This window comes from Pelodiscus sinensis, chromosome 19 (genome assembly GCF_052426305.1).
Source record: "Pelodiscus sinensis isolate ZL-2025 chromosome 19, ASM5242630v1, whole genome shotgun sequence".
NCBI lineage: Eukaryota > Metazoa > Chordata > Testudines > Trionychidae > Pelodiscus > Pelodiscus sinensis.
The window spans coordinates 30595179-30621469 of record NC_143070.1 but is presented as its reverse complement, the minus strand read 5'-3'; the positions used below and the strand labels follow the sequence as shown (position 1 = coordinate 30621469).

At 51.2% G+C, this 26291-nt stretch overlaps 1 protein-coding gene and 2 non-coding genes across 5 annotated transcripts in view; all 3 read left to right on the top strand.

Annotated features, from left to right (window-relative positions):
- Positions 1–14363, top strand: part of LOC142821597 (uncharacterized) — a 95229-nt gene extending 80866 nt beyond the window's left edge. For 2 of the 3 annotated variants that reach the window (XM_089770889.1, XM_089770891.1), the window contains 3 exons: positions 6965–7024; positions 8989–9189; positions 10817–14363. In XM_089770889.1, coding sequence (XP_089627015.1) covers positions 6965–7024; positions 8989–9189; positions 10817–13170 — 2615 coding nt within the window. In that variant the 3' untranslated portion in view covers positions 13171–14363. Of the gene's footprint in view, positions 1–5205; positions 6412–6964; positions 7025–8988; positions 9190–10816 lie in introns of those variants that run through there. The other variant, XM_089770890.1, reaches the window with a different exon arrangement.
- Positions 14364–24919: 10556 nt separating this feature from the next.
- On the top strand, positions 24920–24992 carry TRNAK-CUU (transfer RNA lysine (anticodon CUU)). The gene has a single exon. It is a non-coding gene; the product is annotated as a tRNA-Lys (tRNA).
- Positions 24993–25441: 449 nt separating this feature from the next.
- Positions 25442–25514, top strand: TRNAV-AAC (transfer RNA valine (anticodon AAC)). Its single transcript has one exon. It is a non-coding gene; the product is annotated as a tRNA-Val (tRNA).
- The last annotated feature ends 777 nt before the right edge of the window (positions 25515–26291 follow it).

Here is a 26291-nt window from a genome sequence, read left to right as displayed (position 1 = left end):
GTTTCCTCCCATGAGCAGAATGAATTTTGTGTTGTGCACCAGTACGGAGTTCATGGGGCTTGTTTGGATGTGCCACTGTGGCACCCAAGTTATTAATAAATATCTTATAAACCTCGACCTTTCCCCTCTGCTGCCATGTCTCCTCCCCTTGCTCCATCAGCTCCCCTGGTGCCTGCTGCCCCCCAACCCCTCACCCTCCTCTGCTGTCCTGATTCCTGCCCTTCTCACTGCCCTCAGCCCTCCTGTGACCTGCCCCCCTCCACCAGCCCTTCTCCCCCCCCCCCGTGTCCACTCCTCCAGTAGCCCCACTCTGATCATGTGAGCCCTTCTCATCCCCTCATCTAACACCTCCTTCGCCTCTCTCCTCTGGTGCTGGTCCCTCCCCTGCAGGTGTCTCCCCTTCTGGTTCACCCCCAGAATCCCTTGGCACCTGCACCTTCCCTCAGCCCTGCACCTTCCCGGTGCCTCCCCCTTCCCTCATTGCCCCCACCCCCTTTGCCCTCTTTTTCCTTGATGCTCATCCCTCACCACTCTTTGCCCCCATTCCCTATACGCCCTGGCTGTGTCTAGACTGGCAAGTTTTTCCGCAAAATCATCTGCTTTGGCGGAAAAACTTGCCAGCTGTCTACACTGGCCGCTTGAATTTCTGGAAAAACACTGATGATCTCATGTGAGATCGTCAGTGCTTTTCCGGAAATACTATGTTGCTCCCGTTCAGGCAAAAGTCTTTTTCCGAAAGACTTGTACAAAAGGGCCAGTGTAGACAGCACAGTACTGTTTTCCGCAAAAAAGCCCTGATTGCTGGGCTTTTTTGCGGAAAACCGCATCTAGATTGGCCACGGATGCTTTTCCGTAAAAAGTGCTTTTGCGGAAAAGCATCCTGCCAATCTAGATGTGCTTTTCCAAAAATGCTTTTCATGGAAAAGTTTTCCGGGAAAAGCATTTTCGGAAAATCATGCCAGTGTAGATGTAGCCCGTGTGCCCTCACACATGATTTGCTCCATCTCCACCTTTCTCATGCCCCCCTCCTTTCAAGCCTTTTCCCAGCACCTCCCCCTGCCCTCTCTAGCCCCCAATGCCCTTCCTCCCTCCTCTCCCAGCATCACTCTGTCCCCCCTCCCACTGACACCTCCCCTCCTGCCCTTTTCCTCCTTGTCTCCACTTGCCCCCCGGCATTTGTCTCTCCTCCACCCCTCCCTTGGTGCCGCCTTCTCCTCCTGACCTGCCCCTCCCATCAGCGCAAGCATCTTCCTCTCTCACCCCTTCCCCCTATTTTCCACCTCGCCCTCGCCTACCTTCTGTCTTCCCATTTGCAGGGCAGGAATCTGCGATTGGGCCCCAGAAGTCCCTGCAGCCCGGGTTCCAGATCATGTGCTGGAGCCGGAGCTGGAGCTGGGCTGCTCGGTACTCACAGCCCCGGCCCATCACAACACAGCCGGTCCCACCACTAGCAAGGCTCTGCTCCCCCATGCCCGGCTCGGCACGTCTCCTTTCCAGCTGCAGCTTGTCTGCAACGCCAAGCCACGCGTGACTCCGCCCCCTCCGGCTTCCCGTGCATGACCCTGCCCTCAGCACAGTCCTGACTCTTCCCAATGCTGCCGCCTGGGTTGATAGCTTCCCTTCGCCAGCCTGGGTGAGCTTGCCGACCTCCTTGCTGGAGTCCCTTGACCTAGTGTGATACTCTGGCGGGGCCGTAAGTGCCGGCAGCACCCCTACTGGCTCCGGTGCAGAGCGCACGCATATGCTTCCCCTCCGTCCCGGGCTGGCAGAGTGGTGTCCCAGCAAGTGTGGTGCCCTACACGACTGCATACTCTGCATATGCTTAAAGATGGCCCTGAGGAGGGGGCCCTGGCATGAATGGCTCAGAGACGGGATTCTGGCTGGGGCAGGTGGCTGAGGATGCCCAATAGAGGCCCTGGCAGGGGCAGTGAGTAAGCAAAACTTTTGGGGGGGGGGTTTCTTTTTAATTTTGATTTTTTTTTATCATCAGTGCTGGTACCTCTCACATGTACTCTAGACCTGCTCCTCCATTGCTGAGTGGAGCGAGGTGAGGCGGGGAGGGGCAGGGCCAAGCGGTTAATGCTGGGGCAGCCCTGGGAGCGGGGCTCTGTGTTGCCGGAGGCCGGGGCGGGGGCTGTTTGTTTCCCTCTGTGGCACCTCATTGGCTCTGGGGGGAGGGAGTTGTGGGGCAGGGCATCAGGGGGGTGTCTGTGGAAGGGGCTCACAGAGGCTGGGGGGGGGGTGGCCAGGCAGTGGGGGATGCAGGGGCTGCAGCTCAGCTTGTGCTGGGTGTGCAGATGTGGCCTCACCAGAGCCGAATAAATGGGAATCGTCACTTGTCTGGATCTGCTGGCAATGCTCCTCCTGATATAATCTAATATGCCATTAGCTTTCTTGGCTGCAAGAGCACGCTGTTGACTCATATCCAGCTTCTTAACCACTGTAACTCCCAGGACCTTTTCTACAGAACGGCTACTTAGCCAGTCGGTCCCCAGCCTGTAACAATGTTTGGGATTCTTCCGTCCCAGGTGTAGGACTCTACACTTGTTCTTGTTGAACCTCGTCAGATTTCTTTTGTCCCAATCCTCTGAACTGTCTATGTTGCTCTGTACCGTATCCCTTCCCTCTAGCATATCTACCTTCTCCATATCTTAGTGTCATCTGCGGGTGCAATCCATCCCCCACATTCAGGCCATTAATAAAGATATTGAACAAAAACGGCCCTAGAACTAAACCTTGGAGCACTCTGGTAGAAACTTTCTGCCAACCTGACATCGAGCCGTTGATCACTACTCGTTGGGCCTCACAGTCCAGCCAGCTTTCTATCTGCCTTGCAGTCCGTTTATTTCATCCATGCTCCCTTAACTTGCTGGCAAGGATATTGTGGAAGACTACCAAAAGCTTCGTTAAAGTCAAGGCATATCACGTCCACTGACTTTTCCTTTGTGAGTTTGGGCTTGTTTATGTTTCTCCTGGATCATGGATTGCTCAGTTAGATCAATATGTAGACAGACACTGAGCTTCCATGTCAGAGGATGAGTTAATGTCCAGTTCTTATGACTTTTCCAGAAATCCTCCCCAAGGAAATTGAATGTCCCTGTGAAAGGCTGTCTGCTGAGTCTACTCACTTTGTTTCTTTTTCCTCCCTGGATATTTCTGTCAGGTTGCTGCTGAGTCCTGCCTCCTGCTCTGGGTTTGAATTGCTAGTGCCTATTAATAACAGGAGATGCTGCCCATGGCAGACATGGGGACAACCCTTTCAGAGGGATACGGGCCAAGGGAAATGCTGAGAGAGACGCCTTTGACTGATACCCACAAAATACAGTCAGATGTTATGCATTTTAGGGTTTTCCAAGAAGTTGTCCTTGCTGTGCACTTATCTCCCCATGAAAGCCCTGGGCTCCATCCATGCCCCTGACCAGCCCTTTGCCTGTTTTCACAGAAACAGACTCAAGCTGAGAGGCCGAAGATTGTGGCCGAGTTTCAGCAGCTGCGGCAGTTCCTGGAGGAACAAGAGTGACTCCTGCTGGCCCGGCTGGAGAAGCTGGACAAGGAGATTAAGAAGCTCCAGACTGACGCTCACAGGAAACTCTCTGCACAAATTTCCCATCTCAGCGAGCAGATCGGTGAGCTGGAGGGGACGTGTCAGAAGCCAGCGAGTGAATTCCTGCAGGTGAGACTGAGGGAGAAACATCCCAGCTCCTCACACAGTGAAGGGGGGCTCTTGAATCATAAGCACTAGGGTCCAGCCGTCAGATCTGGGTGTAACTCAGCGGGTGCGTTGCTGCCATGCGAGTGACTGTTGTGCTTTGCAGAGTCACAGGCACAGACCTGTTGGAGATGGCAAAGCCCCATTAGCTCATGGAATCTATGGCCCTGGGGCCAGGCCAGGGCGTCTCTTCCCCATATTTGCAAAATGCCTTCCCTGTGTGTGTCCAGTGCAGCTGAGATTCTTTTCTGTCTCTTTTCTCTAGGACGTCGGAAACACCTTGAACAGGTAGGTGGCTCCCACTCCTGTCATACTGCACAGCGCAGGGAAAGAGCTTGGAGCTGATGTTAGGATCACATCTCCGTAGGGCCCTACAGCCAGATGTTGGATAGAAATGTCTCTGACTCACTTAATTCTGAGGGTCTCACTCTTGCACAGCAGACTCTGGAATTCCCCATTCAGGGGCACAGTCTGACTTCAGATATTTCCTAGAGCTGTCACCTATCTGGGGACTTGCTGCCTCAAGTCTGTGGAGCTGGAATATGGGTCTGTCACTGCTGGGCACTGGGCACATTCAGCCCAGGGCAGCGGGGACCCAGAGTCTGTCCTACCTGAGGGCTGTTTGGAGACATGTGTGGAAGGAGCCGGGGAGGAAGGAGTTGGTGTCTCAGTCTATTTCCTAGTGGCAGATTCCTGCAGCTCTTCACCTGGGAACCTCCTGTCCCTCATTGCCTGGAGGCCAAAGAGTGAATTTGCCATTGAGACTCAATTCCACTTTTGTCCCCAGCTGGTCTCTCCGGGCCAGAGGTGAAGAACAACAATGAGACATTTCAGGGGAAAGTTGCATGGCCATGGACTGTGTTGACCCTGCTCTCAGGCTGGGGGAATTCAAGGAATTCTAACTCCAGGCCTGTTAGAGCTGAGACTCGCTAGCCAAATCTTATCATCTGTAAATGAAAGAGAATCACATGGAATTGTTTCTGTCCAGGTGGGAGATGGGGCAGTTCCAGCTGCCAGAGGAGATTTCCTCTGAACTGGAAGAACAAGACATAAGAACAACCGTTCTGAATCAGACCGAGGGTCCATCTAGCCCAGTAGCCTGTCTGCCGACAATGGCCAGCACCAGGTGCCCCAGAGAGGGTGGACCGAAGACAATGATCAAGCAATTTGTCTCCTGCCATCCCTCTCTAGCCTCTGACAAACAGAGGCCAGGGACACCATTTCTACTCTCTGGCTAATAGCCTTTTATGGACCTAACCTCCATGAATTTATCTAGCTTCTCTTTAAACTGTTATAGTCCTAGCCTTCACAGCCTCATCTGGCAAGGAGTTCCACAGGTTGGCTACATGCTGTGTGAAGAACTTTCTTATATTAATTTTAAACCTGCTACCCATTAACTGCATTTGGTGTCCTCTAGTTCTTCTATTATGAGAACTAATAAATAACTTTTCTTTATTTGCCCAATCTGCACCACTCAAGATTTTATATACCTCTCTGTGGGGGATATGAGTCTCCTCTCTTCTAAACTGAAAAGTCCCAGTTGTTTTAACCTTTCTTCATATGGGACCCATTCCAAACCCCTAATCGTTTAAGTTGCCCTTTTCTGAACCCTTTCCAAGGCCAAAATATCTTTTTTGAGGTGAGGAGACCACATCTGTACACAGTATTCAAGATGTGGGCGTACCACAGTTTTATACAGGGGCAGTAAGATATTCTGCGTCCCTTTCTGAATAATTCCTAGCATCCCATTTGCCTTTTTGATCGCCGCAGCACACTGTGTGGATGTTTTCAGAGAACTATTCACGATAATGCCAAGATCTCTTTCCTGATTTGTCATAGCCAAATTAGCCCCCATCATACTGTATGTATGGTTGGGGTTATTTTTCCCAATATGCATTACTTTACACTTATCCACATTAAATTTCATTTGCCTTTTTGTTGCCCAATCACTCAGTTTGGTGAGATCTTTTGGAGTCCCTCACAGTCAACTTCTGTCTTGACTATCCTAAACAGTTTGGTATCATCCGCAAACGTTACCACCTCACTGCTTACCCCTTTCTCCAGATCATTTATGAATAAATTGAAAAGGATTGGTCCGAGGACTCACCCTTGGGGGACACCACTGGTTACCCCTCTCCATTCTGAAAATGTACCATTTATTCCTACTCTTTGTTTCCTGTCTTTTAATCAGTTCTCATTCATGAAAGGACCTTCCCTCTTATCTCATGGCAATGTAATTTACACAAGAGCCTTTGGTGAGGGACCTTGTTAAAGGCTTTCTGAAAATCTAAGTATACTATATCTACTGGATCCCCCTTGTCTGCATATTTGCTAACCCCTTCAAAGACCTCTAATAGATTAGGAAGACATGATTTCCCTTTATAGAAACCATGTTGACTTTTGTCCAACAAATTATGTTCTTCTACGTGCCTCACAATTTTATTCTTTACTATTGTTTTGTCTAATTTGCCTGGTAGTGAAGTTAGACTTACCGGTCTGTAATTGCCAGGATCGCTTCTAGAGCCCTTTTTAAATATTGGTGTCACAATATTTAAAATCTGAGGACAGTTCCTCAGATTCATCTCCCACAAAGGACAGTGCAAATTTGGGAATCTCCCTATCGTTCTCAGCCATGAAGACTGAAGTCAATGATTTCTGCCAAAAAACGGTTGTGCCGTCGGAGACTCTGAGGGAATTCAAAGGTACCTAGAAGGGATGGAGTAGGGGAAAGTTATTTAAGTATTAGAAACTATTTAATCTTGCCTCTGAAGTCAACACTCCCCTGCTACGTTTCCCACATGGAGAATGACGGCCCCATCATGCTGCTTTCCTTAGAGACACTGAGCAAATAGACCCAACTGCTTGCAAATAGAGCCAGGGGTTTTCAAACTCTGAACCTCCTGTTGGTGTCAATGGATCAAAATAGGTAAAGTAAATGTCATGGCAACATCTTTCTCCAGTGCAGCTCTGGGTTATGACAAGAGGTGGTAAGTGACTGAGAGAAACGGGGTGGGAGGGAAAAGTAAATCTCACTTTCAGTTTGTCTCCTGGGGTGGGAATGATGCAGCGATGTTGGCTTCATTGCTGGGAGGAGCCCAAGCAAGAGAGGACACGGAAGATTTCAAATCTTTTCATACTAAACACTTGAGTGTGTCTCTGGTCTCTGATACAAGTGAAATGCAGAGTTCAGCTTGGGGACATAGTTATAAAGAGGAGAGCCTGGAATCTCACCTCTCTTATCCCTTCCCCCACCAGACACTCTGCCCTCTGCACTGGAGAGAGCAAGAGGAAAATCCCTGGGAGCTTTCAGACAAGGTGAGTTTTTCATGTGGAGATTCTAAAAATGAGAAAATTCCAGCGAAATCATCTTCATAGGATTGTCATTGAAGTTACCAACCAAACCCAGTGACCACGGTGCACACAGCCCTAAATTGAGATCAGTGAGGAGCCCCAGGGGCGCTGCATGGGGACCTGCAGACACTTTGAGTATCACTGATCTACGGGCTGTGATGCTAAAGGGGTGACGTTAAAGCACACAACTGATAGCACCTTCAGGCTCAGATTTCACTGCTCAGTCAGTTTCAATACGAGGTTGGTTTCAAACAATAAATAGGCTGAAAGGCTGAGAGCTGACTGGCTTCCATGGTATCAGTTTGTTCATGGCGAGAAACTGCTGGATATGCAAGGGCTCTTCAGTTTAGTGCAGGCCTTGGCAAAACACAGCCCATGGGCCGGATCTAGCTCGCCAGGCCATCGCATCCGGCCCTCTGATGCTCGGCGAGCCATGGGCTACTTCCATACTTGCCACTTCCCACCTGCAAGCCACTCAGAAAGTGAAGGTGAGCCTGGAGATGAAGCAGGAAGGCTACCAGCACTGCTTACACTCCCAGGACAATTGGCTGGTTTCTGGCCAGAAAGGAAGCACCATGCCCCCTCCCCTCCAGCTCATAATTATTCACACACCTACATGGCCCCGCAGCCTGTGTGAGGGTTCGGCAGGCTCCCTGTCTTCCTCAGAGAGGTGTGTGCCTGCTGATCGGGAGTCACTCAGGTAAATCTTATAGCCAAAGCCTGCCTCTGGCACCCCAACCTCTCCCTTCTCCTCTGAATTCTCTGCCCCCTCCTCCACATACCCAAACTCTTTGTCCTCTTCCTGCATCCAAGTATGCAAGAAGCTCTTCATGGTCAGAAACCCTCAGCCCGTTATTTGTCCACTCAGCCGCTTCTCTAAATTAACTTTACTTTAAATATCTCATGAGTAGTTGGCTAATCCAGTGCCCCAGATCACACCTGCCTCTTTCACCCCAACTCCTTCCTAGACCCCTTTCCCTCCTGCATCCCAAAGCCTAACCCAAAGCTCCCTTCTTCTCCCAGTGTCCATCCCATACGCTGTATTTCCTGCTTAATGTCTTGGAAGAGTGCAGCTCTCAACCACTTTCCAAAATCCTGGAGTCTTCCCCCCCGCCCCATCAAAATGAATTGCCCACCCCTGGTCTAGCGGATACAGCTCAGTGAGAGTCAATAACTGAAAGCTGCAGCCAGAGAATTTCAGGCTAGAAAGGAGGCACAAATATTTGATGGGTAAGAGGATTTGCTGCTGAAACCAATCAGCAAAGAACTGGTGAGTTCTCCATCTCTTGATGTCTTCAAATCAACACAGGGTGACTTTCTAGAAAACATGCTGTGGGGGAACAGAGCTTTGTGCCTGGGTAGCTGGGCTAAGTGTAATGGCTTGTGCAGCAGAGGGGACAGACTGCATTGCTAAGGATATCTTCTGATGCCATGAATTTTAAGGTCTTATCTTGCAAACACTCAGCACATGTTTAATAATATGCATCTGAATACTCATATTAACTTCACTTCCTCTCTGTTGTGGAGAAAGTTTATAAAGTCTGTCAGATGAGAGAACCAAAGTTTGGGTTGCAAATCAATGCATGAAGACTAAGGATTATAAATACTGCAGCCGAAATTAAATTAAACATATGTCCATGTTCAGGCAGATGAATATGTGACTTGTTAGCAGAAACACTGGGTGCTGAGAACTGAATCCCATTGTTACAGGCAAAGTAATGTAACTCAAGCCAGGTATTGAGAGAAATAAATACGGCTTTCGGATCTAACTTGTGTGTGGTGTTTATGGAATATCTAGACTCAGCGTTTGCCCAAAACTGCAGAGTCCAGCATGTTTATCACCAGGAACAGAGTCTGAGCAGAATTGGGTGTGGAAAGGATTAAAGCCTTTTTTGAAATGTCTCCAATTTCCCTTCTTCCCCTGCCAGGCTGCAGAACACCCATGTCTAACTCCAGCTCAGCCCCTGGCCTGCAGAGCCAAGGACAGGAAATGGCCGTGGTGGAGCCAGTGAGCTTCGAGGAGGTGGCTGTGTATTTCTCTGAGGAGGAATGGACTCTGCTGGACCCGGGCCAGAGAGCCCTCTACAGGGATGTGATGCAGGAGAATTACGAAGCTGTGAGCTGGCTGGGTGAGGATTCCTGTCCCCTTGTGTAACAGAACCTGGGTGGGCTCTGGAGCAGCTGGGTTGGGTTTGGTTCAGGGTCCCTCATTGCCTGAACCCCCAATATCAGCAGTATCTGCCCCAGTAACCCTGGCTCTTGTGTGAGAGGAGGTTCAGTGACATAATAGCAGTACTGCTCTTCCCACAGCCAAGGTCTCTTTGTGGTTCCCACCATCTTGCCCATGTTGTGCCTTGGCCGGAGTGTCAGTGGAAGGGCCCCGGCAGGGACCAGAGTTGTGGGGCTGGGTGCAGCTGCTCTTAGCGTCTGCTGGGTCCCCTTGTGCTATGGAGCTGAGCCCCTGGAAGGAAGGCGCCAATTCAGAGTCCTTCCTTGCCTCTGGTAGATTCTCTGCAAGCCAGAGAGGCACCAAATGGCAGGCTCAACTGGCCTCAAAAGGAGGGCTGCTGTTGCTGGCAGAGTAGAACCAAGGCTGCAGAAGGGGAGCTGAGCTGCAGGAGCATCTACAAGCAGCACAGAAGCAGCCCATCCTGTCTCCACCTTGGCTGGCCACAGGAACAGGCCAGCACTGCCCTGGCTGTCTGCAGGACTGACAGCTGTTGTGGGCAGCTGACAGGGCCCACCCAGGCACAGTCAGTCAGGATCAGGAGTGTGGACCATAGGCAGGACCTGAAGTGGCCAGCCAAAGATTCATTTTCCTGATCAGACAATTCCCCTGCCTCCTTCTGACTCAAGTAGAGCATCTGAGCCCAAGAGCAGGGCAAGTCCAGCCCCCGCTAAGAGCTTTGTGGGCAGAGCCCATAGGTCTCTAAAGCTCTGCTGGATCCTTTCCCTCCCAGCCCTAGAGACCTGACATGTGGCAGCTCAAATATGAGTCCTGGATAGAGGCATCAGTCAGTCCTGAAAGTCTTAGAGCTCTCCCCTTATGAGCAATGTGTTCCTGTCCTGCCCAAGTATGGAACAGGCCCTAAGGGAGACTGAGTTGTATCCTGCAGAGTGCAGCAGAGCGCTCAGTTCCCCATGGGAGTCAGCTGGGCTATTCCCAATATGGTGGTAGGTCTGGGGGAGGATGGAATTAGTCTTTCCAGGGATCTTGTACCAGCCAGAGACCAGTCTCTGGAAGGTTGGAAAGGAGCCTGTCTGGATAGGAGACTCAGATCCTGGCTTTGGGAGCAGGAATGGCACAGACCTTAATGAACAAGATCAGCACTTGGTTAATTGCTCCCCGAATAGGATTTCCAGTCTCCAAAAACCGTGTGCTCTCCTGGGTGGAGCAAAGGGAAGAGCTGCAGATCCCGGATCTCCAAGCCTGTGAGTAAGGGGAGATCATCAGCGATACCCACACAGATAAGAAATCAGCTAAACTGACTCAAACCAATTTCTGTGTTCTCATAGCAGATGTTGGTTGTGCGTTTTCATCAAGTCTGACTGGCCCTTCAGCCTGTCATCAACTCCAGTCTGAGAGTGCTGGGTGGGGAATGAGTTATGGGGGAAGCAGAGTGAACTCAGCTCATGATTACTGAATCTTTCCAACCATTCTTTGGGTGTGTCCTCCATTTTCTGTTCAGCATTCAGAATTTTTCTTTCAGCTCAGCTCAGGGAATAACTCCTGTGTGGTTTCTCTCTCCATCCCAGCAGGTGATGGGATGCTGAATGAGAACAGTGAGAGGAGTCTTCAGAAGGAAGGACCCGAGCAAATGTCTCCATGTGGGATGTTAGTGGGAAGATCTGAAGGGCATGTTTCTCGGAGTCCTGAGCAAGGAGAGACTTGTGAGAGTCAAAGTAGTCTACAAAGGCAGCAGGAAAACCATCCTGGAGTGGGACAGGGTAAATCCAGTCATAAGAGCAGAAGGTTGAATACAAACACAGAAACTGTTCAAAAGAAAATCCTCCATCAACGTTCACCTTGTTCTTGCAGTGACTGTACAACTCTTATTAAACATGAAAGAGCCCAAACAGGAGAGAAACCCTTCAGCTGCTTGGACTGTGGGAAAAGTTTCAGTAATAGGTCACAGCTTCTTATCCATAGGAGAACCCACACAGGAGAGAAACCCTTCAGCTGCTCTGATTGTGGGAAAAGCTTTAGTCAGAGGTCAAACCTTGTTAGGCATAGGAGAGCCCACACAGGAGAGAAACCCTTCAGCTGCTTGGACTGTGGGAAAAGTTTCAGTGGTAGGTCACAGCTTCTTATCCATAGGAGAGCCCACACAGGAGAGAAACCCTTTAGCTGCCCTGACTGTGGGAAAACCTTCAGTCAGAGGTCACAGCTTGTTAGGCATAGGAGAGCCCACACAGGAGAGAAACCCTTTAGCTGCTTGGACTGTGGGAAAAGCTTCAGTCAGAGCTCACGGCTTGTTAGGCATAGGAGAGCCCACACAGGAGAGAAACCCTTCAGCTGCTTGTACTGTGGGAAAAGCTTTAGTCGGAGGTCAAACCTTGTTAGGCACAGGAGAGCCCACACAGGAGAGAAACCCTTCAGCTGCTTGGACTGTGGGAAAAGTTTCAGTGATAGGTCACAGCTTCTTATCCATACGAGAGCCCACACAGGAGAAAAACCCTTCAGCTGTTCTGACTGTGGGAAAAGCTTTAGTCGGAGGTCAAACCTTGTTAGCCATAGGAGAGCCCACACAGGAGAGAAACCCTTTAGCTGCCTTGACTGTGGGAAAACCTTCAGTCAGAGGTCACAGCTTGTTAGGCATAGGAGAGCCCACACAGGAGAGAAACCCTTTAGCTGCTTGGACTGTGGGAAAAGCTTCAGTCGGAGCTCACGGCTTGTTAGGCATACGAGAGCCCACACAGGAGAGAAACCCTTCAGCTGCTTGGACTGTGGGAAAAATTTCAGTGACAGGTCACAGCTTGTTGTACATAAGAGAACCCACACAGGTGAGAAACCCTTCAGCTGCTCGGACTGTGGGAAAAGATTCAGTAACAGGTCACAGATTGTTGTCCATAAGAGAGCCCACACAGGAGAGAAACCCTTCAGGTGCTCTGACTGTGGGAAAAGCTTCAGTCAGAGGTCAACCCTTGTTATCCATGGGAGAGCTCACACAGGAGAGAAACCCTTCACGTGCTCTGACTGTGGGGAAAGCTTCAGTCGGAGGTCACAGCTTGTTATCCATAGGAGAGCCCACACAGGAGAGCAACCCTTCAGATGCTCTGACTGTGGGAAAAACTTCACTCGGAGGTTACAGCTTGTTAGGCATATGAGTGCCCACACAGGAGAGAAACCCTTCAGCTGCTTGGACTGTGGAAAAGCCTTCGGTCAGAGGTCATACCTTGTTAAGCATATGAGAGCCCACACAAGGGAGAAATGCTTCAGCTGCTCGGACTGTGGGAAAACCTTCAGTCAGAGGTCAACCCTTGTTATCCATGGGAGAGCTCACACAGGAGAGAAACCCTTCAGGTGCTCTGACTGTGGGGAAAGCTTCAGTCGGAAGTCACAGCTTGCTATCCATAGGAGAGCCCACACAGGAGAGCAACCCTTCAGATGCTCTGACTGTGGGAAAAACTTCACTCGGAGGTTACAGCTTGTTAGGCATAGGAGTGCCCACACAGGAGAGAAACCCTTCAGCTGCTCGGACTGTGGAAAAGCCTTTGGTCAGAGGTCATACCTTGTTAAGCATAGGAGAGCCCACACAAGAGAGAAATGCTTCAGCTGCTTGGACTGTGGGAAAACCTTCAGTCAGAGGTCCCACCTGGTTAGTCATAGGAGAGCCCACACAGGAGAGAAAGTCTTCAGCTGCTCTGACTGTGGGAAAACCTTCAGTCAAAGGTTTAACCTTGTTAGGCATAGTAGAGCCCACACAGGAGAGAAACCCTTCAGCTGCTTGGACTGTGGGAAAAGTTTCAGTCAGAGATCACACCTTGTTAGGCATAGGAGATCCCACACAGGAGAGAAACCCTTCAGCTGTTCTGAATGTGGGAATAGCTTCAGTAAGAACGCAATGCTTATCATCCATAGGAGAGCGCACTCGGGAGAAACCCTTTAGCTGCTCTGACTTTAGGAAATGCTGCAGTCAGAGGTCACACCTTGTTATCCATAGAAGAGAAATTCTTCAACTGCTCTGACTTTGGGAAATGCTATGGTGAGAGTTCAAGGCTTGTTGCATATAGTTGAACCCACATAGGTGAGAAATCCTATAGTGGTGGTGAGCAAAATTTTCTCTGTTGGCACAATCCAGCCTGCCTTAGACTTTGATCCTGTCCACAAGGCAGTATCAGGCCCCACCTCCAAATGAGCATGTGCTGAGGGAGAAGGAGCTTAGTCCCATCCCCTTTTTGTGCTTTGTAGCCACTAGAGAGGAGGCAGCACTAGGCTGAATCTTTGCCACACAACCTGAGGCCGGCAGTAGAGGCAGTGCTGCCACTGCACTGCTGGCCTCCAGGGCCACATGGCCATTTCAGGGGTGCTTCTGGGGCTGATCCTGGGCAGCATGGCTGCAGCAGCAACACCTCCAGCCCTGGACTGAATGGGTGCAGCTGTGGTGCCTCCGGTGTCTGGGGCTGGTCCTGTCCTGTGTGACCAGGACAGTGCGGCTGCAGAGGTTGCTGCAAGGGGGCCCAAAGACAGGTAATATTTGCTGTCTTTCCCAGATGCTCCCTCCCAATCTCCTCAATTCCCTTTTCCCCCATCATCCAACAGCCCCAGCTTGCACTGACACCCTCCTTTTTTCTTGCACCCTTTCTCTTGGCCACACACTGCACCCTCCCCCTGGCCAGACACCTGCCTGCTTCTTCATCCCAGATCCTTCCTCAAGATCCCAACACTTTCTTGAGGCCCCTGTCACATTATTGGATTTTAAGGTGAACGTATAGATCACTGCTGTGCTCACGGGGAACTGTTTGCCCCAAATTTGGTACAGAGTGGGCCACGTGAGGTCAAATGAAAGCTGATATTGTGCTGATTCTATGTATGGTATTCATGTACCTGTTTGGATTTTGTATGGGGAGTTATGACTATGGGCTCTGCTGATGCTGTGTATGGACTGCCTGTCATGAAGATGGAATGTCCAATGAGTGACTATGCTAATCAGTATGGCTCCAAGGACAATGGCTCTCCGGGTGGCCAATACACAGCTGAAGAATGTGTGTGGAAAGCTGCAAAGCAGCCAGGGCACAATGGCTGCTGGCATATGAAACAGATCACTTGACCATATGACTATCTCCAGCTTGGGAGACACCAGAAATGAATATCAAATGCCATGAGGGGGGCTCAATCTTGTCTTCAGTCTTGCTACTTATCCCAGATGCAGCCTTGCTAAGGACAGAGACACGGAAAGGATTGCTGACCCATCCTGACATACAATGTATGCCAGAGACTTCTATGCTATTAATTTGTAACATCTCCACTAAGATTCTGCAACAAGAACGTATTCATTGATGTATGTAATGTATTCTCCTTAACAACCTTACTCTCAACCTTTTCTTTCATTTTTTAATAAACCTTTAGATTCTAAAGGATTGGTCCACTGTGATCTTGTGGGTAAGATCTAAAGTATAAATTGACCAGGGATTCATGGCTGGTTCTTTGGAACCGGGTGGGTCTGTTCTGGGTTGGAGAGATTGGGCTGTATAACCCCTTACTTGCGAGATGATTATTTCCTTGCAACCTTGGCATAGTCCTTGGGATCCTAGTTTATTTATCTGAATTTACAAGAGACAGAGAGAGAACCTGCGCAGCCTGGCTGGGACCAGCCAGACCTTATAGAAGTGAGGCCCCTTGGAATGTGGTTGCCAGGGGAACCAGGATCATGGTAGCTACTGTCTGTGTGCTTTCCAGGCCTGGCCTAATAATTTAGCATTTGAGTACTCAGTTCTCAGCAAGATACTATGGACTGCCTCAGTTTACCCTACAGCCTAGGTCTCAGTGGGCCATGCCAGCTGCCAGCCACCTTGACATTATTAGCACCAGATTTCAAACCATCTAGACTAGCCATCCCCCTTCACAGAGAGGGCCTTGCAGCTGCCTGAGGCATCTTTTGGAATGGGCCACTTGTGACACGTGTTCCTGTAGGCTGGCTAGCTCAGTTGGTTTGTATGTGGTGCTAATGATACCAGTGTCAGGTTCAAGCCCTATTCTGGCCAAAGGGATATTTGAGGTGGTGAGTTTCCCCCCTTTAGCTACCTGGTGTGGACAAGGAAGCAGAAACAAGATTTGCAGGACTCATGCCAAAGATCTGAGAGGAGGAGGCTTCAGCCTGTACAGACCCACTGGTTGAAAGGGCCTCGGCCTGGCCTGCTTTCCCCAAGAGCAGGACAACTCTCCTCTTCCCTCCATTGTCCCCAGTGGGGTGACCTGATACCCAACTTCCTGCTGCCATAGTGGCTACCCCAAGGCTCCCTGCAGGGGGCAGGATCCCCAGCCCGAGCCACAGAGGGAGGCTCAATATGTCCAGGGGGCCCCTACCCTGGCAGGAACGTCTCCCCCTTATTCTCACAATTCTCTTCCCTTCTCCTTAGAAGCTAGAAATTGCAGTTTGTGGTTTGTTCTCTCTTTGGCTCTACTAAAGCTGTACCCCAGGACTACACTTTTCCTTCATATAACCGGTGAAAGCCAAGAGCAAATTGCTTGTCATCTGAGAATATAACTGGAAGAAAGGTATCACCCAGCATGAGGTTTGAATCCATGACCCTAAGATGAGGGCTGTGTCTACATTGGCAAGATTACCGCTTTTCCGCAAAATCTTGCCACCTGTCTACACTGGCCTTGAGTATTTGTGCAAGAACACTGATGTTGTAATGTACAAAATCAGTGCTTCTTGCACAAATACTCCGATGCTCCCGCTCAGGCATAAGCCCTCTTGTGCCAGTATTCTTGCACAAGAGGCCAGTGTAGACAGCAACGTTAATTTCTTGCACAAGAAAGCCCAATGGCTAAAATGGCCATTGGAGTCTTCTTGTGCAAGAGAGCGTCTACACTGGCATGGATACTTTTGCACAAAAGCAAATCTTTTGCGCAAAGGCACATATCAGAATAGACGCTCTCTTGTGCAAATACTTATAATGGAAAAACTCTTCTGTTAAAAGTGTTTGCGCAAAATCATGCCTAAGAGTTTCATGCGCTGCCACCCTTGCTAGCCAGGAGTAGGTGCCCCACAAATGGCCAGTCACCGAGTAGCAGGAGCTGAGTGTTCTCAAGTGCCTGACTCAAGGCTCTGTCTTGCCCCCACTGGGGGGTCCTGGAATCCACGGTTCCAAAGCCTCTCCTGACTCACCCACTTCTTTTCCCACAAGAAATGGCCCCATTTCAGTCTCTCAAGTGACAGGAGAAGGAACCATGTTCAGGATTCCTCTTCGTGTAGCAGCCAGGGGAGAGGGAAGGAATTCATACCCCTTCAAGATTATTGCCCTCAGGGCACCAAATTGGGCTAGTCCCAATTTCTTCCCCAGGAGAAAGGAGGCACTGTTTACAGAGTGGCATGGGCTGAGCTTGGGGGCCAGGTGGGTGATCTGCCCTGCAGCTGTGATGGCATCAACCCCCTCTCACTGGCCTGGAGAGTCTGGAGACAGAGCTCCAAGGAGCATCAGACACCCAGTGAGAGACACAGAATTGCCTCCAGTGACACTAAGGCCAAAGCACATGAAAAACCTCCTAACAAACCAGCCCAGCCCCAGCAGGTCCCACTGAGACTTGAGCTCAACTTGCAGGATTCAGAGGCCTAAGTGCTGCCCCTTATACGATGGCACCTACAACTGGTGCTGTTGATGGGCACCTGGGACTCTCAGCTCTCAGTCTGGCCTCTCCTCTCCTGGCTTCCCCCCAGCCACTTCCTCTCTCAGGGCTCTCTATCCTGCCCCAGCTTGGCTGCTCTCAGGTCAATTCCTTGTTAGGACCAGTCTTAATCTGCGGTCAGAGAGGGTCCCTCCTACCTGAGATGTCTGTTACACAGAAGTCTCTTGTTCTCTGCCCAGTTCCCAACAATGGCTGCAAACAGCTGTTCTCTATGGGGGTGAAGCTTAGTGGTAGAGTGTTTGGCTGCACATCAAGTAATGCTGGGTTCAGAGCCAAGCGCCCCCTTTAAAAAACTTTTCCCTCTAACAGAAACATTTGCCTTTCCATTTCCATCCCACTCTGGTTTTCTGGTGTCTGTGGATTCTTTAAAGGAATACAAACCCTTCCTGCTGTCCTGTGCCAATGCGCATAAACCAGGCAAACCCGTCCCTCAGCTGGAACCAGCACAAACCCGCTACATGTCGGTTTCTATTCCCGTCATCGCAACAAGGGTGGGATGTGAAAGCCCATTGGCAAGTCTTTGGACTCCCTAGGGGGGAGGAATGTCCAGCGGGGGAGGAATGGCCTAGTTTGTGTTGCATTTATGAAAGAAATTGCTCTGATGTGGGACTGAGAATGTGACTGGAGATGGGCAGGAGCCTGTTACAAACAGACAAGAGACACCTTTATCAGCCTGTCTGATGCCCATTCCTGCCTTTCTGTGTGCACACAACATACCTCCTCATTAATGGCCACCTGCCTTTCACAGAGATTATTGATCCTCCTGACTTTCAGATGCATTCCTGTGACAGCTGTTTAAACATAATGGCTGTGTCTACACTGGGCCACTTATTCTGGAAAAGCAGCCACTTTTCCGGAATATCTTGCGAACTGTCTACACTGGCCCCTTGCTTTTCCGGAAAAGCAATGACGATCTACTGTAAAATTGTAAGTGTTTTTCCGGAAAAACTATGCTGCTCCCGTTCAGGCAAAAGTCCTTTTCCGGAAAAACTGTTCTGGAAAAGGGCCAGTGTAGACAGCACAGTAGTCTTTTCCGCAAAAAAGCCCCAATCGCGAAAATGACGATTGGGGCTTTTTTCCGGAAAAGCGCATCTACATTGGCCATGGACGCTTTTCCGGAAAAAGTGCTTTTCCAGAAAAGCATCCTGCCAATGTAGACGCGCTTTTTCCGGAAATACTTATAACAGAAAACTGTTCCGTTTTAAGCATTTCTGGAAAAGGGTGACAGTGTAGACATAGCCAATGTGCTTCTATTGTATGATGAGTAGCAGAGTGTCTCTGAGATACCTCCAGTAGGGCTGTTATGTCAGCACCTAACTAATTGCACTGTTACACTCCTGGGGAGATGCCGCTGGTGTTTTTAATCTTATGGGCTACTTCTACACTGGCACCCTTTTCCGGAAATGCTTAAAACGGAACAGTCACAGCAGCCTCTGCACCCGCTCCAGGCTTGTGGTTTCCTTCTTCCCAACACTCCTCCCCAATCAGCCTTTTCCTGAACCAGCAGTTCCATGGGTGGCCAGGGGAGGCCTCTTCTGTGTCCCAGAAGGAAGGGGAAAACATGAGCAAAGGCCACAGCAAGGCACTACTGGGATTTGACCCCAGGATTTCCTGCTTACAAGGCAGGCACTTTAGCCAGCTAAGCCATGGTGCCCTTTTTGGCTACCCCCTGAGAATGGAGCTTTTCCAGGATACCTTTTGTAACCAGGAAACACTGCCCTGTCTATGGGCGGCAGGTTTGTATAATTTTTGGTGGTGCCCCATTAGCCACGCTCCCTACCCCCGTTAGCCACGCCTCTGGAGGTAACATGCTCGGGGCAAGATGGACACACTATCAGAAGTAAACAGTGTCATGTCACCCCTCTCGAAGGTTTTTCCCACCATCCTCCTACCAACAGGGATTAGTTTGGCCCCCACCAAACTCCCTGCGTGGAACTATCCTGCAGTTGCATTAACCCAATGCATGTGACATTAACTCGGGGGCAGAGAGCTGGGGGAAGTGTCCCCTCTGAGGCTGTCTACACTCGCGGCTTCTTGTGCAAGTACAGCTGTTCTTGCGCAAGAACCCACAGAGCAGCCACACTTCCCGCCTGCTCTTGTGCAAGGAAATTTACAGTACGACATGGTAAGAGAGGGCATCTTGCTCAAGAGCTATGCTCCTTTCTAACAGGTGTAAGCTATCTTGCGCAGGAGGGCAGTGTGGATGGTCGGCAGGGATTTCTTGCACAAGAAACCCTGATGGCTAAAATGGCCATCAGAGCTTTCTTGGTCAAGAGAGCATCCACACTGCCACAGATGCTCTTGCGCAAAAGCACAGCTCGCATATGGCAGTGTGGACGTGTTCTTGCGCAAGACTTCTTACACAAGAACCCTTGCGCAAGATGTTCTTGCACAAGAAACCTCCAGTGTAGACATAGCCTAAGAGTTTTCTCTCATGAGCAGAATGAATTTTGTGTTGTGCACCTGTACTGTGTTCATGTGGCTTGTTTGGATGTGCCACTGTGGCACTCAAGTTATTAATACATATTTTTAAACCTTTACCTTTTCTCTCTGCTGCTATGTCTTTTCCCCTTGTTCCATCAGCTCCCCTGGTGCCTGCTGCCCCCCAACCCCTCACCCTCCTCTGCTGTCCTGATTCCTGCCCTTCTCACTGCCCTCAGCCCTCCTGCGACCTGCCCCCTCCACCAGCCCTTCTCCCCCCTCATGCCCACTCCTTCAGTAGCCCCACTCTAATCATGTGAGCTACCCCTCCTCATCCCCTCTTCTAACACCTCCCTCTACACACTTGCCCTGCCTCTCTCCTCTGGTGCTGGTCCCTCCCCTGCAGGTCTCTGCCCTTCTGCTTCACCCCCAGAATCCCCTGGCATCTGCACCTTCCCTTAGCCCTGCACCCTCCTGGTGCTTCCCCCGTCCCTTACTGTCCTGCCCCCTTTTTCCCTGATGCCCACCTCCTCACCATTCTCTGCCCCATTCCCCTTCTGCCCCTCTGTGCCCTCACACATGACTTGCTCCATCCCCACCTTTCTCATGCCCTCTCCTTTCAAGCCTTCTCCCAGCACCTTCCCGTCCCTGCTCTAGCCCCCAATGCCCTTACCCTCTCCTCTCCTCTCCTTTCCCTTCCCAGCATCACCCTGTCCCCTCTCCTACTGACACGTCCCCTCCTACCCTTTTCCTCATTGTCTGCACTTGGCCCCTGGCATTTGTCTCTCCTCCACCCTGTCTCTTGGTGTTTTCCTCCTCCTTTGCATAAGCCCCTTCCTCTCCCTCCCCCTAGTTTTTCCCCTCTCCTACCTTTTGCCTTCCACTTTACAGGGCTGGAGTCTGCGCTCGGGCCTCGGACTCCAAACCCAGAGCTGCTAGGCCATGCGGCGCCGAGCACTTTTAAATTCCCGGGTTGGGACGTCACGCCCGGGCATCCTCCCTGCCCACCTGTGAACGCCGTGCATGGCAGCAGCAGCCGGTGAGGGGGAGCCACACCAAGAGCTGCGCACGGCAGGGACAGGATAGGGTCAAGGGGGACGCTCTGGGGGTGGGGTGGGAGGATGCACGTGGGGGTCGGGCCTGCTACGGGCAGAGCCAGGGCAGAGACCCAGCTCCAAATATTTCTGGAGCACGGCTCTGGCTCTGAATAGTAACTCGCCGCCCATGGTGCCTGGCACACTTCCGGGTTCAGGGCATGGGGCCCGATTTGGGGGAATCAGTCGAATTGGCCTAAGACCGACCGTAGCTGGAGGGACAATTCACAACATAAAATTATATGGAAAGACCTCATTTGTGGTGTCACTTCTCCAAATTTCTCTTTTACTTCTGTCCATAGCACTGTGGGACCCTCTGTACTAATACTTACCCCAGCCTTTCAAAACACTCCGCCTATGACGAATGAGGTGTCAGATCGTAATGGCGATGGCCCGAATAAGAGTCTGCTGCTCTCTGTGACACCCAAGTAAAAGGACCAGACTTCCACACCACAGTGGGAAAGAATTGTTTTATATCTGGGTATAAGGCAGTGTCCTGCGCACGGTTCCCTGTAAGCCCATTTTCCCAGAACACCTACTACAGGCTCCAGGGAGGCAGGGACCATGCGCCCTCCTTCCTCCTTGTGGCATGGCCCCACCTCCCTGTGGTGCTGGGTGGGACTTGGCTCCTGCAGGGTGGGGCCTGGGCAGGAAGGGGCAGGGTTAGGGGTAGGGCTTGTTTCCTCCAGCCCTACTTTCACCAACCACCCCATTGTTGAATGGGATGGCTCAGGTGCCACACCAGCTGGTGCTAATGTGCGGGTGCAGGCTGGGCTGGGGGTACCAGGTGGTCCTGCCTGGGTCTGTCCTTCTGCCCAGAGTGGGAACCTGCGAGGCCAGAAGGGCTGGGGAGGAAATGGGGAGCAGAGGAAGCAAATGAAGTGTCTGGGAAGGGCTGGTGTCCTATGGGAGTGTTGTCCTGCTGCACCTGCCCATGGGAGGTGTGGGGGACAGTGTGTGTGTGGGGGGGGGGGGGGCTGGCTCTCTGCATTGGGCAGCTGGTGTCCAGGGAAGGCCCAGGCCCCCTCTTACATCTTCCCCTTGGCATGAGGGGGTGACTATGGAGCCTCCCTCAGTGGCTGGGGCTGGAGAGCTGGACCCCTGAAGGATGCACTGGGGTTGAGACTGCAGCAGCACAAATTTGGGCTATCAGGTCACCCCACTGGAGACAATGGAGGCAGGACAAGAGTTGTGCCTGCTACTGGGGAAGCCCCCTGCCTTTTGCAAAGACGCCCCTAGAAGCACTTAGCCCCCTTGTTGTCTCTGCCTGTAAAACAAGGAAAAAGCAAATATCTATCACTGGAGAATGTGGGTGTCGATCCCACTGACTCTCACATGCAAAGCAAGTGCTCTACCACTTGAGCTAATTCCCCTACTGGTTATGGAAAAGGGATGCAATCTAGACACAGCCATTGTGTAGACACGGCCTTGGGGTGTCACTAAACTAGCCCCAAGACACATTCCTTGCTTGGACCAGTCACAGTCCTACCTGAGACGTGTGTGACTCAAAAGCCTCCTGTTCCCTGCCCAGTTCCCAACACTGGCTGCAGACCCAGCGATATTTGATGCCTTGGCTGCTGTCCCTGCTGGCAGGGAGCTGTCCCGCACCTGCAGTTCATCCGCCTCCCGGAGAGGCAGCAGCTCTGTGAGGGGGAGAAGCCAGGGCATTTCCCTGCATGTGTAAAAACCATCACTGCCGGCCCGGGCTGGGCCAGTGCGCTGGCATCCCTCCTGTCTGGAGCATCCGCCAGGGAAAAACTGAAACTGTATTTTGCCAGGCGGGACTCTGACCTGCTGTAGGGCTTGGGGTCCCTCCAACCCTCCCCAGTAGGAAATATCAGACCAGGGGTCCCTCCACCCCTCCCCAGGAGGAGCTATGGGGCCAGGGGACCCTCTACCCCTCAGCAGGAGCCTATGCATGTCAGGGGGGCTCACACACAAACAGGTGCACACACCCTCAATATTGGTGCCCAGGGCAAAACTCACTCTGTTCCTGGAACAGTGACAAAGACAGCAACTGTGCAGCATCCTTGCTAACTGTTTTAGAGAGCAGAAGAGAGTAAACTCTTTGTCAGTGAGAGAAACAATCACCCCAGATGTGACTTGAACCCATAATCCTTGGCTTAGGAGGCCAGTGCCTTGTCCATTAGGCCACTGGGGCATACAGAAAACTCTGCCAGGGAAAGAAATTCACCCTTCTAAATGTCCCTTCTTCAACTTTTAGCTCCTAATGAAGCCCCTTTGAAGAAGCCAGGGTATGTCTACACTACCCCCTAGTTCGAACTAGCGCAATTGCAAATGAAGCCCGGGATTTGAATTTCCCGGGCTTCATTTGCATAAGCGGGGCGCCGCCATTTTTAAATCCCCGCTTGTTCGAACCCCGTGCCACGTGGCTACACGCGGCATGAACTAGGTAGTTTGAATTAGGCTTCCTAGTTCGAACTACCATTACTCCTCGTGGATTTAAAAATGGCGGCTCCCCGCTTATGCAAATGAAGCCCGGGAAATTCAAATCCCAGGCTTCATTTGCAATTGCGGTATGCCTACATTACCCCGCTAGTTCGAACTAGGGGGTAGTGTAGACATACCCCCAGATACACAGGAAGGGCTGATCAGACCCCTCTGAAAATCAGCTTTCCATGGGTATCTGTAGCTGGCTCCAAGTCATGGGCCTTGACATCTCGTCTCCCTCCTGAAACCAGGGAAGTGTCTCCTACCGCTGCAGCCTCCTGAGACTCTATGGCCCTGTCTGTATAGCAGGGACAGCAACACTCACAGCCCCACAGGAGGGTCCCTTGCCTAGCAATGTGGCCCCCTGAGCTGCCTCTGATGTTCCCTGTGTGAGCCCCAGAACCAGCCCTGAGTGACGGGGGCTGAGGGGGAGCAGCTCACACATGCCAAGGGGCTGGCCAGGGGCAGGACGTGAGCCTGCAAGGCAGCAGTGACATCACAAGGAACTTTTACAGCACCTCAGCTCATTGGCTGGGAAGCAGTGACCTCACAGAGCAACCTCAGAGACCCCCATGGCCTGGTTGCCTGGAATCTCCTTTGTGAGGTTTCCCCTTGAACTCACCTTTAAGCCAGATCCCTGGTCAATTTACCCTCTGAATCTTACCCACAAATCATGCTGAGCCAATCCTTTAGCATCTAACATCTAAAGGTTTATTACTACAATAATACAATATAGGACACAGGACACATGCTTCTTTGCTCACCTGCACTAGCCTTTCGCAGGATGAGGGGCCACTTCTCCCTTGCCCAGAGGGGAAAAGAACAGAAACCAAACAGAACATCAGAACAGCCAGACTGGGCCATGCCAGATGCCCAACTAGCCCAGGATCCTGTCTCACAACAGCAGCCAATTTCATTGTCCCGAGGGAATCCTCACACAGACAGTTATTAAATGATCCCTCCCGTCACCCATTCCCAGCTTCTGGAATACACCAGCTAGGGACACCTGCCCTGTCCATTCTGGTTAAATGCCTTTGATTATGGCTGCCAGGGATCCCAAAGTTGAGTAGCTCTGCATTAAGGGTTCTTATTAATGTCAAGAACCTCAAGCAATGTAAAGCCAGAGTGTGATGGAACTGGAAAGGAAAATGTTTACACTAGAAGGAATTTTTTCCAAGGGGGAACTTGGAGTTGAGACAAGGACCAGTTGATCTGCAGTCAAAGACTCTACCACTGAGCTACACCCCCATGGAAGTTAGCATCCGCAGCCAATGTTGGGAACTGGGCAGGGAACAAGAGGCTTTTGTGTAACACACAACCCAGGTGCTACCCTTGGGCTTGGTCTGCACACTGAGCAGACGGGTGGGAGGGGTCTGATGCTGTCACATATGCAAGGCAAGTCACTCACCTGGCCCCTGGGGGGACGGGGGATTTGTATATTTTAGGAAGGGTCCTGAGTCCCGGCTCCCAGCCACGCACCTTGGCAGAAAGACCAATGGCCCCTGCACAAAGTGCATTGTGGGAATAAGAGTTGGGGCAGCAGGAAAGGGGCCGGCCCCTCAGTACCAGGGCACAGGCAGGAGAAGATGGGAGTGAATCCTGCTACCTCTGCCATGGCTTGGCCCAGGAGGGCTGGGGTCTAGCAGCTTTTCCCCCCAGGTTTGTGGGAGGCCAGGTAGGAAGGGGCCTCTGGAGGCTCATAGCCCCCTGGCCTGCTGTGTCTGTGGAAAGGGGGGAAGAGGACACACACCTCTCACTGGGGAACAGGGCGCATGGATCCCACTCACTCCTGCAGAAAATGAAACAGGCTGAGCATTTTGCAGAGAACAGGCCAGAGCCCTTCTCCTGTCCCTGGAGAGATGGAAATGGGGCCGTTCCTTGTGGGGAAAGAAGTGGGTGTGTCGGGAGTGGGGTTCGAGTTCAAACCTCTCCACAGACCAGAGCCCCAATTAGGGGCAAGAAAGAGCCTTGAGTCAGGCAGTGGAGAACACTTGGCTCCTGTTCCCCTGAGATGGGATATTAGGAAACTTTTCCCACACAGCCTGGCTAGCTCAGTTGGTAGAGCATGAGACTCTTAATCTCAGGGTCATGGGTTCAAGCCCCATGCTGGGCAGTGCCCTTCCTTAACTCACATTCTCAGCCTGTGAGCAATTGGCTCTCAGTTTTCACCAGGGTTTTAGAAAGAAAAAGTCTAGTCCTGGGGTCCAGCTTTAGTAGAACCAAAGAGAGAACCAACGGCAATTTCCATCTTCTGAGGAGAAGGGAAGAGGATTTTCTTCTCCTCAGTTCTAGCCACATCAGCCCAGGGGGGAGAAAAAATAACCCTTCACCGGCTGATTGTTCCCTGTCAGCTTCTGTAGCTTCACCTCCTTCCACAGCAGCTCCAGCTTTGAGCTACAAATCTCAAGGGGCTGGTGAGGAAATTAGGCACTTCCCTGAGAACAAGTGGTGGAGTGTTCACAAGGAGCATCCCCCTCCCCTGGCATCCCCCTTCCCTGCAGAGCAGGGTGTTAGAAAGAGGCAGAAACAGAACAGTCAGACAAGTTCCACCACTTGAAATGTGTTTCTGTGGTGTAGTGGTTATCACGTTTGCCTAACACGCAAAAGGTCCCTGGTTCAAAACCAGGCAGAAACACAGGGTCTTCTCTTTTTGTGTTGCCCAGGTAACTGCAGCTGCTGCTGACCAGCCTGTTGATGAGCCCAATGCTCATGTGACGCGGGGGGTAACCTCAGCTGATAATGCCCCTGGGTGCCAACCTGGTGAAGCCAGATAAATTAGGCCAGGCAGCTGCTTGTGCCTTGGCCTCCCCTGCCCTGGGAGGCTGGTGCATTGGGCTGGCTCTGCCTGCTGCCTCCCTTGTGTGACTTGCCCAGTGTAACAGGCCAAATGTCAGAAAAGCCTCTTCCAAAAAAAAAAAAAAAAAGCAGAAGCAAAAGCTGCACAAATTGGGTTTTGAAGTTTGCGTAGCTTTTCCCAGAAGAACAGTGTAGGGCAGACATAGCCTGAGTGTTGCTCAGCACTGGTAGGAGACAGGGAGGGATAAAATGATCTAACGGCACCTGAAGCCTTTCAGAACAACTCCCAGCCCCAACCGCAAGAACCAGCCCTTCCCTCCATCCTCACTGGGGTCTGCTGGGAACTGTCTGGACTCAAGCCCACCCCAGTTTCACCCTAAGGATTGCCTGTTCTGTAAAAGCTGCGCTCTGGAAATGAGAAAGCAGCTAAAGTGACACTCGTGGGACTTGAACCCACAAACTTTGAATGTCTAGCTGGGCTCACATGAATCACTGCAGCTTAAAATAGTGATAGAAAAGTAGCCATGTTAGTCTAGGGTAGCTGAAACAAAATTCAGAAAAAATCAGTTTCTTGCCATTTCAACCAGAAAGGACATTATCTCAATGACTTAATTAC